Consider the following 15,414-nt stretch of genomic DNA (forward strand, 5'->3'; position numbering starts at 1 on the left):
CTTTTTAATGTTGATGATTCATTTTAATGCTTACATATGAGTATGCTTTGTCTAGTTTAAAATATTTTATTTACACTGCAAGCCTAAAAGCAGTTAAGCTTTAAAATGAATCATCAACATTCAAAAGTGTTTTTTTCAACTTTGAGGATTTAAAAAAAAAATCGCTTGTTGCGCCACAATACGAAGTATGTCAAAAAATACAAATAAATAGTAGTATATCTGTGTATAAGGATAGAATGGCCAACCTTATGATTCCAGAGATATCCTCATGTTTAATGTCAGTGCCATACATTTTTTTCTTAAAAAAATGATAACTCCTTCATTTGTACACGCAATTGCTTCGTAAGAAATTTTATGGCATAGTTATGATCAGCAGAATCCATTTCTAGCCAAAAAAAACACCCTTGAAAATTCAAGTCCATATGTCTATGAAAGGCGATTTTCAGCCCACTGTGCGGCGCCTGACGCTAGAAAAAACCTCAAAGGCGCTGTTTTTGCGTTAGGTTCAGCACCTTGGCTAGTCGGCGCCTGGAGCGGACTGCTCCAATTGCGCCTGCACAGGGCCGGCCCTGTAGAGAACCCAAAAATATTTTTTTCGATCTGAGATTTCGACTTTTTAAAATTATTGTTTTTCTTTTTTTCGGCAAGCAAAGTGTTAAAAACCTTTTGAATCACGGTCTATGCTTCGACGCATTTTAAAAGACATGCTGATTAACCCTCTAGAGACCGATTTCAAATTTGAACTAAAAAATTCCAACTTCGGACTCGATTTACTCGAAAACGAAAGCTCGTAAAAAAATTATACCACAAAATCGACTCCAAATGTAGATTCACCAGTTTCCCGCTTTCTGGACACCGTGTATATGTGTTTAAAATGGCAACCACACTCCCAATCAATGTTTGATTTTGTTTAATAAACGCGCTACCTTCACAGTAGAGAATGGCAGAAAACTAAATATATTTTTTAAATATATAGGAAATGTTAGATGTGTTAGAAAATAAAACATTTTATAAATAAATATAGCAATTTATTACTATCATGAATTCTATAAACATAAGCTTTAATGAGGACTAATTGGTATTGTAGGGGATTATTTATTGTAATTAAATATTTATTCAATTCAATTCCAACAATTATAACCTGTCAACGTTTTTTGACATCCCAAAAATCGACTTTTTTGTTGTTTGTAATTATAACATCTGTAAACTGCACAAACAAAACCTACATTATGGGACATTTTTATATGTTTTGTCTTTATCACAGACATAGGAATTAATAGACGAGAAGATAATGGCGAGGGGTAAAATCAACTGTTGAAGAACGAAGGGGGTGAAGCTGACTGTGATTCGTCAATAAATCAATCTGACAGTAAATAGGCATCTCGCATTATAATATCACCATTTTCTTCTTAAAAGTAAAATCTGCTTTTGAATGAATAGACATTTTTACATGGGAGCGCAAATTACTCGCCACGTTATGAACAAATTTGCGAAGTCCAAATTCGGCAAAAAAATTCGGTTCTATTTTCAGAGTCGAATATTTCGTTTAAGTATTTAGTTGAGACACTTTTATAAATGTTCATAATTTACTTCCCAGCAACCAACCAGCTTTGTGTTTCGCGTCCAGACATGTTTCTACAACTGATCCATATTATACGATGTGAATAAGCTTAAAATAAAGTAAAATAATGCTTATACAGGGTGTATCGGCACGTACCCGACAAACTTTAACCAGCTATTCCTTAGCATATTTGGAGTAAAAAATCTTATGTGCACTTTGCTGTCCGGTAACGTTTTTTTTTAATAAAAAAATTATTATTCATATTTTCACCACATGTCACCACTGTTTTACCCTTTGACAAAGTTTGAAAACCCATCTGGCAAATATTTTATTCGAATTCCGTTGAATAATGCACGTGTGTACCTATATTGGCGCACGTTTACAGTCACAACGAAATAGCACGGCACCATTCGTTTCATTTTTAACTATTATTATTTAGTATGTGCGAAAGAGCGAAAACGCTTGTTGACATACTTGCTTATAACAGCTGTTGAACACGAAACGCAATGCCAATGACAGTGATGTAGTGTGGAAATTTTAATTTTTTTTGTTTTTAATTGAAAAAAAAATGCTACCGGACAGCAAAGTGCCCATAACATTTTTTACTCCAAATGTGCTAAGGAATAGCTGGTTAAAGTTTGTCGGGTTAGTGCCGATACACCCTGTATATGGAATGTAATACGACAATTGGGTTTATTCTCTTTTTCACATCCATTTTTACAAGTTTTCATAGTACAAGTCAACATTTTGCCGTGTTATTTCGTAAAATGAACCGATGATGCCTCGACCATAGTTCGCACAAGAATGATGACGTCACGTTTTCAAATTTCACTTGAGGCCATACGCGAGCACAGCCGGCTCCAATGGAACCGGTATGGGGAGTGGGGATAATACGCTTTTAATCACTTAGGGCAGGTCTACTAATATTCATATGTCTATGGTCTTTATCAATATTGATCAAAATATAAATTAGGAAGCGCAAACACAGCCACCAAGTACTAAATAAATTCAATTTGCCGCCATTGAAAGGAATGTCAACGTTAATATGCTATGCGCCTCTAGTGACCAGAGTTGTTGATATTGTCAAAATTTTGTTACTGGAGGACGTATTATTAATATTATAGGGCATTTGTTTAATTAAAGATTACCGAGAATGAGCCGAATTTGGTTTAATTTGATTTATTTATTGATTATAACGCTAATAATTGCACAGAACTAGATATATAAAATAAATATCATCTAAATATGTATGCGAAATTTAAAAAAATTACTCTCCTTTTCAAGACGGATACGTTGACAGTTAAAACTAGCGATTTTTCGAACTTTCTTTTTAATTTTTTTAGAGAAATCAACAAAAAACAACATGAAACAAATACGACAACAATAATAATAAGTGCCCACAGTGCACTTCTTGTGTTATTCTCATTGACTGTATACAACGTGGTTATTCTTTATTCTATGGCCCATATACCGAGTTTCCTGCAATAACAATTTAACGTGTAAAAAATAAGATTCTGCACAAAATAGTGATTTAATTGAAAATGAACAATGAATAATTTCATTTTCAATGAGCTTTGTTAGGTAGGTTTCATCTAAAGTTCGTAGAAAATGAATTTAACAAGCGGTGATTGGATATAAAGTCGTGACATAGTAGAAAATCATTTTTCATTGGTAGATTTGAATTTACTGTTATACAAGAGTGGCTTCGAGCGACTCGGAATGCATTATTTGCAATAATTTATCTATAATAAATGCGTTGGTAATATTATACTATTTTTTACATTAAAACTAATGTTCGGAGTAAAAGAGAATATTTGTAGTGTTACTTATGTATCGATAATGTAGAATCGAGGTTAATGTTATTGCCTTTGAAGACATTATCGTTTTCAAACTGAAAGTTTAATTTAGCAAACTATCATTATAATGATATGCAGAGATGTGCTTTATTTCAAATAAATCCATTTCAAATGGAAATGCAAAATGCAAAATGGGTATTTTCCATTTTGCATTTTAAATGCTTTTCTAAAAACCATTTTGCATTTTGCATTTTAAATGCTTTTCTCAATGCATTTTCCATTTTAAATGCTTTTTTGAAACATTCTTAGCGTATTGTAGCGCCCTTCGTGGCAGCCGGACGCGTCCTCGCGTCCTCCAACCGCTTTGTGTTTTTTTTAGTATTTTCAAGGGAAATGAGGCAACATTGAAATTATTTTTAAAATCAGTCAATCAACATTTTAAATTAACTTAACAATCAGTATCAGAACTTTATAGTAATGTGATTAGAGTGCGGTGTGTTAAAAATGAATAATCGAAAATTCTGCTAAAAAATATTCGAAATTCGCTGAAGTTGAACTTGCGACGAGGATCTGTAACTGTAGGTACGCCACATGTTTTCACCTAAATTCTTGGAAACTCCGAAGGACCTGACAAGTGTTTCTTTAAGCCCAGGGTAATTTATTATCCCGACCGTCGCCTTTTATTGCGGGCACAATGCACCACTAATACAATCACCAGGAATAAGATTACATGTAGATGAATGATGGAATTTCCGAACATCACAGCGGTGCTGCCAGGGTCTGTGATCTATGTGAGGATACTGTGTCAGCGCTTACTTAGCAGGAGACACATACCTGGACGGATGACGAACCTCGTGCTGGCACTGTTGGTGGACGCGGTGCACTCTTTCGCTGCAGCAGCTGGTCCAGTTTCCTCACCACCTAGTATTCTGGCTGCAGAGTCTCTATCTTCTATTTTCATGTCACCTGTTCCTGTACTTCATTTTATTTAACTTTTATTTTTGTAATATTTATATTTTTTTAAATACCTGCATCAACTGTAAAGCGCCCCTGAGGTGATATCTCACAAAAGCGGCGCTATACAAATTGTCCAATAAATAATAAATAATTCTTCCTACTATCTCCACTCATCTTTTTTTCATAAGCCCCAAATATCTGTCAGTCCTCAACCTCGCTATGAGAGATAATTTACATTTGTCAAGTTGCTCCCTGGTAGGAGCCCTGGCAATTGAGTGATACCATTACAAAAAATACTGAACATGGGGCCATGACGCTGTAATATTAAATGTTAGATAGTTTCTATGTTTTTATGTTGGCAACATTAGTCCCGCGCAAATTTTTTGTGGTTTCATAATCTGTAGTCGTGGTCATTTTGGATTTACCATCATGTAATATGTTTGTTCTACATTTATGTCCATTATTAAATAACAAAATTGTTTAAAAATTCTATAATTATTTTGATTGTTTGACCTGAGAAACCATTTTGCATTTTCAATGCATTTTGAAAATAGGTATTTTGCATTTTGCATTTGAAATGCTTTTCTAAAAACCATTTTGCATTTTGCATTTTCAAATGGAAAAGTTTTGACCCATTTCCATTTTGCATTTCAAATGGTTTTGGGTACCCATTTTGCACATCTCTGATGATATGACAAGGAAAGTGTTGAGAATAATTGTATTTATACAAAGAATCTCACATGGTCGTAGATACTCTCAGCATCGCCTAGGTGAAAATCGTGAATGACCACCATTTGGACTCTTTGGAATCTTGGACTGGAAGCGTTACTTGAAATGACGTTAGCCGTATTTGTTGACCATTTATGAATAGCCATGTACTTCCCCACCTCCTCCTTCCCATTTCCTTTCCCTCCCCATATCGAAATAACACAATCTCTGTAAATCCCAGCTAAATGGAATAATATAATTTATTTATAATATAACAAAATTATATCCAAATAAGCCAAATTTCAACATGGATTTCAAAAGTTATTTTTTTAACATCAACTCCACACATATTTGGGGATGCTGTGCGAGGGTCTTTTTGAGAAGATCGGGTTATGAAAATGGGTCTTGAAGAGACTCGTGTTGTAGGAGGGAGGAAACACGAAAATCGTTTCACAGCTGAATTTTTGAACTCGAGAACTAGTCGTCTAAATGACCCGTTCTCGTGAGATAAATAATGTCAACCAAAAGGTCAACCAAACCAATAATGTCTGGTAAAGTGAAGGGTTTTTTCAAGCATTTTGGGGCTCCAGACCATAGGTGGCTGCCGAATTCAACAGTGGTTAAAATAATGTAAAGTACTGGTTGTAGTAAGGTGTAAATACATAATATTATTGTTAAGAAATGAAAATTTTATTTAAGCATTTTTTCCACTTGATCGCATTATATCTTCCTCGGACGTCATTTACGTCTTCTACCATTCACTTCCACGACTTACATTCTCCTCAGATCCCTTTCTTCGGTCATTACTATTTTCCTAATTTTACAGTACAAGTATTTGTTTTACTTGATCGCCCATGTTTTCCTAGGGCCTCCCCGACTTTTTCTACCTTTCACTACTGTACACCATATTGTTACTGCTAAAAAAACATATCGACTTCGACTAATTCGACTCCGTATGTCATTCCAGTGCAGAGATAACGCGTTAAGTCTTCCTCGGGCGTCCCCGACTTTTACCATTACTACTGTCTATCAAATTTGGTTTATACAAACATAAATGAGGGTAAATTAACTTAGATTTAACGAAAAATAATAATATACCCAGTGAAAAGTGAAAGAGATCGTTCTTTTCGGATTCCAATTGGTCTTCGAGCTACGTCACGAGCTTGCGAGCGGCCGGATGCGGTATTTTTTCGAAAAGTGCCTGTACGAGCCAACCTTGGGTATTTTCTACAAACCTTGGGTATTATCTATATTTTTAAAAAGGCGCATGCATTACCTTTTTTCGAATTGCCGCCGTTAAACTTTTGTTTCACATAAAATTATGGCTATTCAAATATTTTTATTCAGCCAGATAGTTAAGTATATTTCGAAATGGTTGTGAAATGTGAATGAGGTAAAATATTAATACATATAACATAAATAAACCACTACTCATAACAATTATTATACAAATGAGATTGATTAAAAAATAGAGTATTTTTAACATGTATGGTTTTAAAATAATCTATGAATAAGGAAAAATATCTCGATTTGACATTAAGTAAGTACTTGGCAAATCCCAACCCATCCCACACCCTCCCAACTCTACGGCGGATGAAAATGGGCATGAAGTATTTGATTCAATTTGATTGGTTACAAAAATGAATGGTCAAAGACAGGGGCATTTAACTAAGCTTTGGCCATGAAACTCATTTGAAACCGCCACGCCCACCTCAAAATTCTTATAGAAAACGAATAATATGGCTAAAAGCTCAGATCTCATTGGTGAGAACAGAAGGATTGGTTTGATCTCTCTCGCTCTCTACCATAATGACTCGTGTAACAGAAAGAGATGACGGAATTATGCCGTTTGACAGTTTTCAAATCATTCAAACAAAATGACAGTGGTTTATTTATACACGCGGGTTGTCATTTGCTGCCGAAATACTATCATTTCCGTCGAAAATATTGCGTGTTAAAGTTGTTCGTGATAAAAATACAATATAAGCCAGTATAGTGTTAGCGAGTTATAAACATATTATATTCAACCTACCTACGTAAGTTCAAGTTTAAAGTGAATTAACAGTTTTAGGTTATTCGTTCGGTTTTTTGAACAATGCTTGATACTTGACATATGTCTTCCTCCACAACGTATAAATGTTATTTATTATATCGATAAACTTATTCATGTTATTGATTAGTGTTATCCTGTATTATCTTATTGTTTTGGTGAAATTAAAGATTTTTAAACATATGTAACCATGAGTTCATGAGGCTGAAAAATGTCGGAATTTTTCATCGTACTGTCGGACAATCATGTTTTGGAAATTTTCTTCAGTGTTTTTGCAAATTTCTTGTCATTTTGGGTTTCTTCTTCTCAGATTAACAAGTTTCATCTTAAGGAAATGCACTGTAAAAGTTTATTTTCTTAGTCAGATGAACCTTGCCCTTGGAAAACATTTCGACATTTTTCTGCTTCAAGGACATTTTTATTTTTATAATAGTTTTTTTGGGCTAGTGAGTGAATAGAGTAGGCTGAGAGCAATTATGTTGTCTATGGTCGTATCTTTTTTTAAATGGCCTTGAGTTTCCTCTACCTTGTCTACTGCTCTGCTCCGCACGGTAGGTACTGCTTGTATATCTGTGGTTAAGTACTGTATAATTCTGTTGGATACAAAAAGCCGGAAGATATCGATCTAGAGAGTGGTATATTTATGGTCAAAGATGACATAATGGCCGCTAATACTTGATACAAGTAAAACAAGTCCTTGATTTTGAATGGGCGTGACATGCGTAGGAGCAAAATAGAATCTGACGTAAACTGAAGGTTTGAGTTAGTGAAAATATTCTGTTACCCTTTTTCTGTAGGCTAAGTAATTTGTTATTTCCCTGACGTTGACGTTTTGAAGTAACTCGCTTCTGCTGTACCATGTTGTTATTTATTTTATTTTTTATGCTTTGAAGTGAAGTTTGTAGCGGTAAATATTTTTTTTTATCATTACAGTTGTCGAGTTATTGGATATTGCGTATTTATTTTGGATATCCACATCGTAAGCAATGCCTGGGTAAGCATGCTTGATACTCCAAGTTACTTGGACGTAAACATTAATCTTGCACAAGGATGTGGCAGACTAACCTGAAATGAAGCTATTTTAACCATTTTTAGTATCTTGTATACTAATATTACTATTCAAAATCATGGCAGGGGAATTAATACAACAAATTTTGTGCCATCTGTTTATTGTTTCACTTGAATAAGTCATTTAATTTATACTAGGTTGATATTTGTAACTAGAATTAGGCCAAATATGTTTTTAAATATTGTTTATACTCAATTGTAATAGTATCTTCATTATCAATATATATAAATATTAGATCTACGAACTAATAATACGATTTAAATAGATGTGTTATAATACCGAATTCCTTTTAAACCACAGGTGTGGTAAACCACATAAATCACACCCTTTTTGTGTGCTTCAAGTAGAACAAATTGGCAATTTAATTCCACCTACATATTATTTGCGTAATAAAATACTTTATACCACACATTTTTACATTGAAAACAGTGGTAAATATACAGAAAATAGGGGGACACTTAATACCCACATAATATATTTTTTAAACTCTGTTAGATAATGATGAGATGTAAGTATTTCCGGAAACTAAAATAATTACTTCTCGTTATCTGTATTTTAAGTGTTTTTAAGGTGTCCCCATTTTCTATATAAGTATTTACTAAATAAATTATTATGTGACTATCTCAATGCATAACATGTTCGGGAAATACTACAAAATAATATTACTAGTTACATTCATATAATGTATCATATTTAAATCCATCTGCTTATAACTATTGCATTACCTACTAAATATATAACATACTCCTGCTCTGCTCTGCATTAAACATTGACATATGTAATAATGACCTAAAAATATGCAGTAACTCTCCACTCTGTTTTAAAATTAATAATTTTTTTAAATCTTGATATTCGTGACAAGAATCCCTCGGGAAAAACAAAACAATATAACATCCCAGGGTTAGGTTTGGCCTCCTCCACAAATGCTCTCAGCGATTGCCAGCCATTGACCTCAGTCCTTTCCGTCCTGCTCCAAACGTCTTCCATGCAATCAATCCACCTCTTACTTGGTCTGGCTTTGGGCTACTTCCACTGAGGCAACCATGAATCGTTATTATAATAATGTCAAAATAAACTACATAATCTGGTTTCAACAAAATCCTTGAAATAATATAAGTATTTTTTTTCTTTACACATGAAATAAAAAGCACATCATTTTATGTAATATGAAGTGATTTGGTGAAATTTCATAAGGTTTAGCCAGCGTTAGCAATGTAAGAGCCCATTTTTTTTTTTGCTTGATTACAAACTTTGACTTTTCTCTTCTTTCTATTAAAATAATCTGTATTATATAAATATATATGTATATATAAACCTTCCAGGAGAAATTCTCTAATGATAGTGAAAACCCTATCAAAATTCATGCATATTTTAGAAGAAGTTAGTGCATAAACAGACAGACGGAGGTAGCGACTTTGTTTAATACTAGATATTAAAAAAAAATAGAAAATCATTTTAATTAACCCTTTACAACTGATAAAAAAATTCCGCATTGTGATGGGCTACCCTAGTAAAGCTCTTGGTTATGATCCTATAGGGGAGAGCGACTTACTGGTCGAAACACGTGTGCATGAAGGTACCCTACTTAATCAGCTCCCACACGTTTGATCTAGCAATGGGTCGTTCATGAACGGGCCGCACAATTGAGCTATCTCTTTTTGAAGAGCCGTATTCGTACGATTCCCGGTAAACCGTACCATGGCTCAATTGAACGGTTACTCTTTTTATTAGGACATTAAAATTATCCTAGTATTAATTGTTATTTCATACTTAGAGACGTGAACAGCGTCTGCGCAAGTACCTACACTTATTTTTAAATCTTAATTTAACTTGGCGGCGTACTGGTACCAAGAGTTATACAATCATTCTTAGCTTACGCTGAGAGCTGTATCGGGGGAACCATAGCAGGGGAGCCGTATCGGACAAGTGCAGTATTTGCATTACTCATACGCTCTGAGCTCATGGCTCCCGTTCAATGGAGCCGTCGTTTAATTAAGTCGACTCTTTAAGCCCTACGAAAATATTGAGTTCGTATCGTGGTTCCCGCTCTTAATAAAATGAGTCATGACCCATCACTAGTTTGATCGACACCGGTTCCGTTCCCAAAAACAGTTTTAGTTTCTGTCAGGATTTTTTTCACGCTCGTATGAAGCTGGTTGTAAAGGGTTAAGATAACAGGCCGGCATTTTCGTTTTTTGTGATTTCTAGCTTAGATCTCCAATTGAATCTCAATTTTCATAATACACACTTTCATTTTTGCGAATGGCATCTTATGTCATCACTACTTTGACATCTGTGAAGTAAATAGAAGCAAAAGACACTTTGACAAACCATGGATTGCTAATACTCCTCAAGAAAGCGGAAAACTTTGAACTGCTAAATGCACAAGGTCATTAGTGTGGAGCGCTATTAACACAAAAATTCCATCTTTGTGGTCTCAAATTATAGAGTTTCCACTGCATAATTGTACGGTTATGATAAACTTAACCTCAATTTTGTTTAGTATTAAATGAATGATCATGGTTTCAGATTATCAAGTATGTCGCTGGACAATATGTTCTGCTCCCGCTGCAACGAGGGGTTCGAACCCAACGAGAAGATCGTCAACACCAACGGGGAGTTGTGGCACACCCAATGCTTTGTGTAAGTTTTATTTATTTGATTATCTCCTCGAGTGCCGGCATATCTAGTGGATAGGCTATTAGCTCACCGCACTTGCCTCAATTTTATGGTATTTTGAACCTTAAGAAATACTCCTAGCACACTAAAATATATTTCATTTGCTTACCAAGGAAATAATTTATATTATTCTAGTCATCATTTGTTTCGTCACTTGCAAACATATTTATTTTATCTGTGATAAAGCGTGTCGCAAAATTTCGTATCAAATGTTATACTTCCGGTATAAAATAGTATCAACCGAGCACTGAGGACCGCTCGGCATTTTAGCATAGCAATCCAAGGGTTAATAATTTTTTTAGATACATAATTTTACGCATAATAAATCACTGGATTTCGTTATTGTGTTCATTTTTACAATTTAAAATGATGTATCTCATTTCAGGTGTGCCCAGTGCTTCAGAGTATTCCCCGATGGAGTCTTCTACGAATTCGAGGGACGGAAGTACTGCGAACATGACTTCCACGTTCTGTTTGCCCCGTGCTGTGGGAAATGCGGTAAGCAATCAAACATTTCATCATCACAGCTATCCCAGTTTCATGTCGCAGCAAGAGATCAAACACAACTATCTATTATGTGAGCCCCAACATCCATCCTGACATCCTGGCATCCTCAGTTGGAGTACGTTATGAGGCGTGGCGAAGAAGAAGGTTGGGAAGTATCTGACTATTCACATCTAATCACCAAACATGTATAAATTTATTTCAAGCAATGTTTTGAGTCTGAATGATGATATTTCACTAGGGCGATACTGAGAGTAGCTACCATTCTGAAAAGAATAGCGTTCAAATGTTGGGGTGTCAACCTCTGTCACTTTTGATTTACAATCTAATTTTTGATATTTGAACGATCCCCGTCAAACGCCGAGTCTCGGCCCATTTCACCTTTTGATTAAATTGTGATAAACCGCCCGGCGTAGCATGACCGGTTTGTAGCTAAGTGGACAAATGAATCAGGTTCCAACTCAGGCATCGTAAGTTTAATATCTCTACTAGTTAAGTCCTCCTTCATTGCACAAGCAACATTTTCCACTTACAATTATGGTAGTAGAGTTTTTTTTTCTATTGTCAAGTATTTGTAGATAACCTAACCTGGGTGTTACATAAAGGCACTGTTATAACAGGTCAATCATTTTTATTATTTTATCGATTCCAATACGGCGGAAAGAACGTCTTAGTCCAAAGCTGGCATTCATTCAGAGTTCGAAATTAAAAGAAGAAATTTTATTCTATATTGAAAAAATAGGAAATGGTTCCAATGATAAAACAGGGAATTACTACTATCGCTCAATTGATAAGTCAATTGAGAATTGAGACATCTATTGACGATCGGTAGCATTATTTTAGTGAGCAAAATCTTTATACCATGGCTTCAAAACTTTTTTGCCATAATCATTTGTACAGATCTTTTAAAATTTAGTAATGGGAGTGTTAAAAAAAAAAAAACTGCATGACCGTGTAGATTAATTATTTTTATGAATATTTATGTTCCAGGTGAGTTTGTGATTGGGCGCGTGATCAAGGCGATGGGCGCTTCGTGGCACCCTGCCTGCTTTGCATGCGCCGAGTGCAACCTGGTGCTGGCGGACGCGGGTTTTGTGCGTTACCAGAACCGCGCGCTGTGCCATACGTGCAACGCGCGCGCCCGTGCTGGCCAGCTCAACGCTTACGTGTGCCATAAATGCCAGTGAGTTCACTTTATTTGTATGCCGAATGTCACGTCCAATCTTTAATTGAAGTGGTGCTCAATCATGTAATGTTATTAACACATTTCAAGCGAGCAAAAACAAGGGTCCCATTCAAGAAAATGGATTTTGTTTGAAGCGGTTAAATCTAAATACTATATGTATTTTAATTAAATTCTTTACATATCACTCGCCACACTGCAACTATGAAATTATTGTCTGAAATTAAAGCCTACTTTTGTAATACTACTCCATAAACTGAAGTTAAAGTCAGTGGTGGGTTGATTTTAGTGATGTTTTAGTATTAAAAATTGTACTATTTTATCACCTTACAAAAATATAAATATATCATTTTTGCAAAATTACAAAAAAACAAAAAACTTCCGCATCTGTGGTGCAATAACTGTAAGGATATATTACCTGTTCTACGGGTTTAAATATAGTTTCCTTATGATAAAATATTCTTCTAAACAAAAGACAAGAATTAGAAGAATATTTGAAATATAAATCATTAGAGAACGGTTGTTTCATAGAATGTTAACAATTCTTCAAATTTCAAAGTTGATTTTCAAGTTGTGTTATTATTTCAGTTTTGTAAAGCAACTGGCCCATAATAATCTAATAACAGAACTTGAATATGACTTTCACAGAATGTGCAAATTAACTGTGAAATTTGATGAATTGTTCAAATTCTGTGAAACAACCCGTCCTAAGTGTGCACCAATCATGAAGTGACGATGTTGAGAAAGATTAAAAACAGCTAGGGTCCAAGATAAGAACCCTGTGGAATTCCTTATGTTACAGTAAAAAGATCTGCGGAGTACCCTCTTATAACCACTTCTAGTTTTCTTTTGGTAATGTAACACTCAAACCATTTCAGAAAATTTTTGCAATTAAATTTATAAATAAATCAAATCAACTGTTCAAATGCTTTGCGAAAATCCGTTTAAATGGCATCCGTTTTCAGTATTCAGTTTTCAATGCTATCCATGTTTCCATCCTATCAGATTTTTTCCAATCATAATCTAAAGAACTTAATTTGCCACATTATATAAAAAAACGTACCCAAAAAGGGGTTCGTAAGTAGAAGATTTTGACTTTAAAGCAATTTTTGGCATGATACTATAATACTCGATTATAGCAAAGGCAAAGATGTGTTCTGCTTACAGTATTTAATCAAAACATCTGTAATATATATTTGTAATGACAAAACCATTTTCAAGCCAACACATTCGGAGAATTCGCCGTCGACTATATCAACCGACACGGTGTCATATTTACAACATCTTTCATTTACATTACAGAATGAATTGTTTGTTTCAGTGGTATAATAGACGGAGAGCCGCTGCGCTTCCGTGGCGAGGTGTACCACGGTTACCACTTCACCTGCACCACCTGCAACGTGGAGCTGGACCACACCGCGCGCGAGGTCAAGAACAGGCCCGGATACACCTCCAACGACATGGTGAGTTCATTACTAAATACTTCACCGCATACCACTATTATTGCAGTAAGGCCCGCAGTATGTGACTATGATGCAACCACAAATAGCCTACTGATATGCTACTTTTTAAAACTGGTTTCTATACACGGCGCTACCCGAATCATACTGAACTGATCATTTTTTCACATGCTGCCGTAGGAGTTAATACAATGTCAATTAAAACCACCCATACAACAAAATAAATATCAATTGTAGAGCATTCTTCGCCACCAAGGAACTACACGAGGATGATCCACACCTTCTCCGCTAATTCCTTTCTTACGTATTCTGGTAAATTATAGTCATATAGTCGCAACTAGCGTAGCGTGCTACCAGTCACAAGCGACGCGTATGCTACGTGCACAAAACTCGAGACGCTTGTAAGTATCTCCGTGAATGGCCTAAGACTGATAAGGATGAAAGTCGATGCAATGCAAGTCACTGCAGATCATTGTGAAATGATGAATCGTTGAAAAATATCAGTTTTTACTAAATATGTATGGGTTTTTTTAGCACTGTGCAATTTTCGCACTGCAATTGTAGTCCAGAGCTAAAAGCTCTACGGGTTAGCTACAGCCAGATTTACATTTGAAAGGAACCATAATCGTCTTCTTGGCTATCTAATTTCTTGCCTGCTTGAAAAGTCATGATACAAACGCAATTATTGTTCTGTCTGAAATCTAAATGTATAAATTCAAGCAGGTAAGGGCAAATATAAACTGGTAAATCTCTGCCCTGATGAGTAAATAAGGTGATGTATACGATGTTAGTGTTTCATTACATATTTATATTTGTCGGCAACATATTTCAGAATGAGCTGTACTGTCTTCGTTGCCACGACAAGATGGGCATCCCAATCTGTGGGGCCTGCCGCCGCCCCATCGAGGAGAGAGTGGTCACTGCGCTTGGGAAGCACTGGCACGTTGAGGTTGGTACATACTTTTAATTAACCAAGCTTGGGTATTGATAATATATCCGTATCTGTAATAATGTAGTGCTTTTTGTCTGATAATATATTTATTTATCAAAGCGGAGATGGCACATGGATAGTTAGATTATGGCACACTCAGGCAACTCGATCATCGGCCCACTGTGCCATCTCCCATTTCACTACATTCCTTTAAGTTTGTTCCCTGTTTTCCTGTGTATGATATCCCTGGAGGATCCTGTAGCAGCATGGCTGGAAACAGTGGCAGGCGTACGTCGGTCGCTTGCAGTAATATGTAGGTGAATGAATGAAGAGCTGTAGTGCCATGCAATTCGATATGCGCTGCATACGAGGATCATCGGTCCAACTTGTCAGCACTACATCGTCAATCGAAAGTCCCTCTTTGTTTGGATTCCCTGAAGGCCCCATGAAGGAAGAGTCTACCGCGGTGAACTCAGCTCTCCTCTCACCCCTTGGTTCCTCGAAGGCCCCAAGAGG

At 35.6% G+C, this 15,414-nt stretch overlaps 1 protein-coding gene across 6 annotated transcripts in view; it reads left to right on the forward strand.

Annotated features, from left to right (window-relative positions):
* stck (LIM zinc finger domain containing stck) overlaps positions 1-15,414 on the forward strand; it is a 39,881-nt gene that overhangs the window by 20,980 nt on the left and 3,487 nt on the right. Inside the window, exons 1-7 of one of the 6 annotated variants that reach the window (XM_089639689.1) lie at positions 7,472-7,828; positions 8,006-8,066; positions 10,671-10,784; positions 11,206-11,318; positions 12,315-12,507; positions 13,829-13,970; positions 14,800-14,916. In XM_089639689.1, coding sequence (XP_089495815.1) covers positions 8,059-8,066; positions 10,671-10,784; positions 11,206-11,318; positions 12,315-12,507; positions 13,829-13,970; positions 14,800-14,916 — 687 coding nt within the window. In that variant the 5' untranslated portion in view covers positions 7,472-7,828; positions 8,006-8,058. The other 5 variants (XM_089639688.1, XM_089639690.1, XM_089639692.1 and 2 more) reach the window with 5 other exon arrangements.

Source organism: Hesperophylax consimilis, chromosome 14, assembly GCF_061612785.1.
Source record: "Hesperophylax consimilis isolate HC1 chromosome 14, BYU_Hcon_1.0, whole genome shotgun sequence".
In the NCBI taxonomy this organism is placed as follows: domain Eukaryota; kingdom Metazoa; phylum Arthropoda; class Insecta; order Trichoptera; family Limnephilidae; genus Hesperophylax; species Hesperophylax consimilis.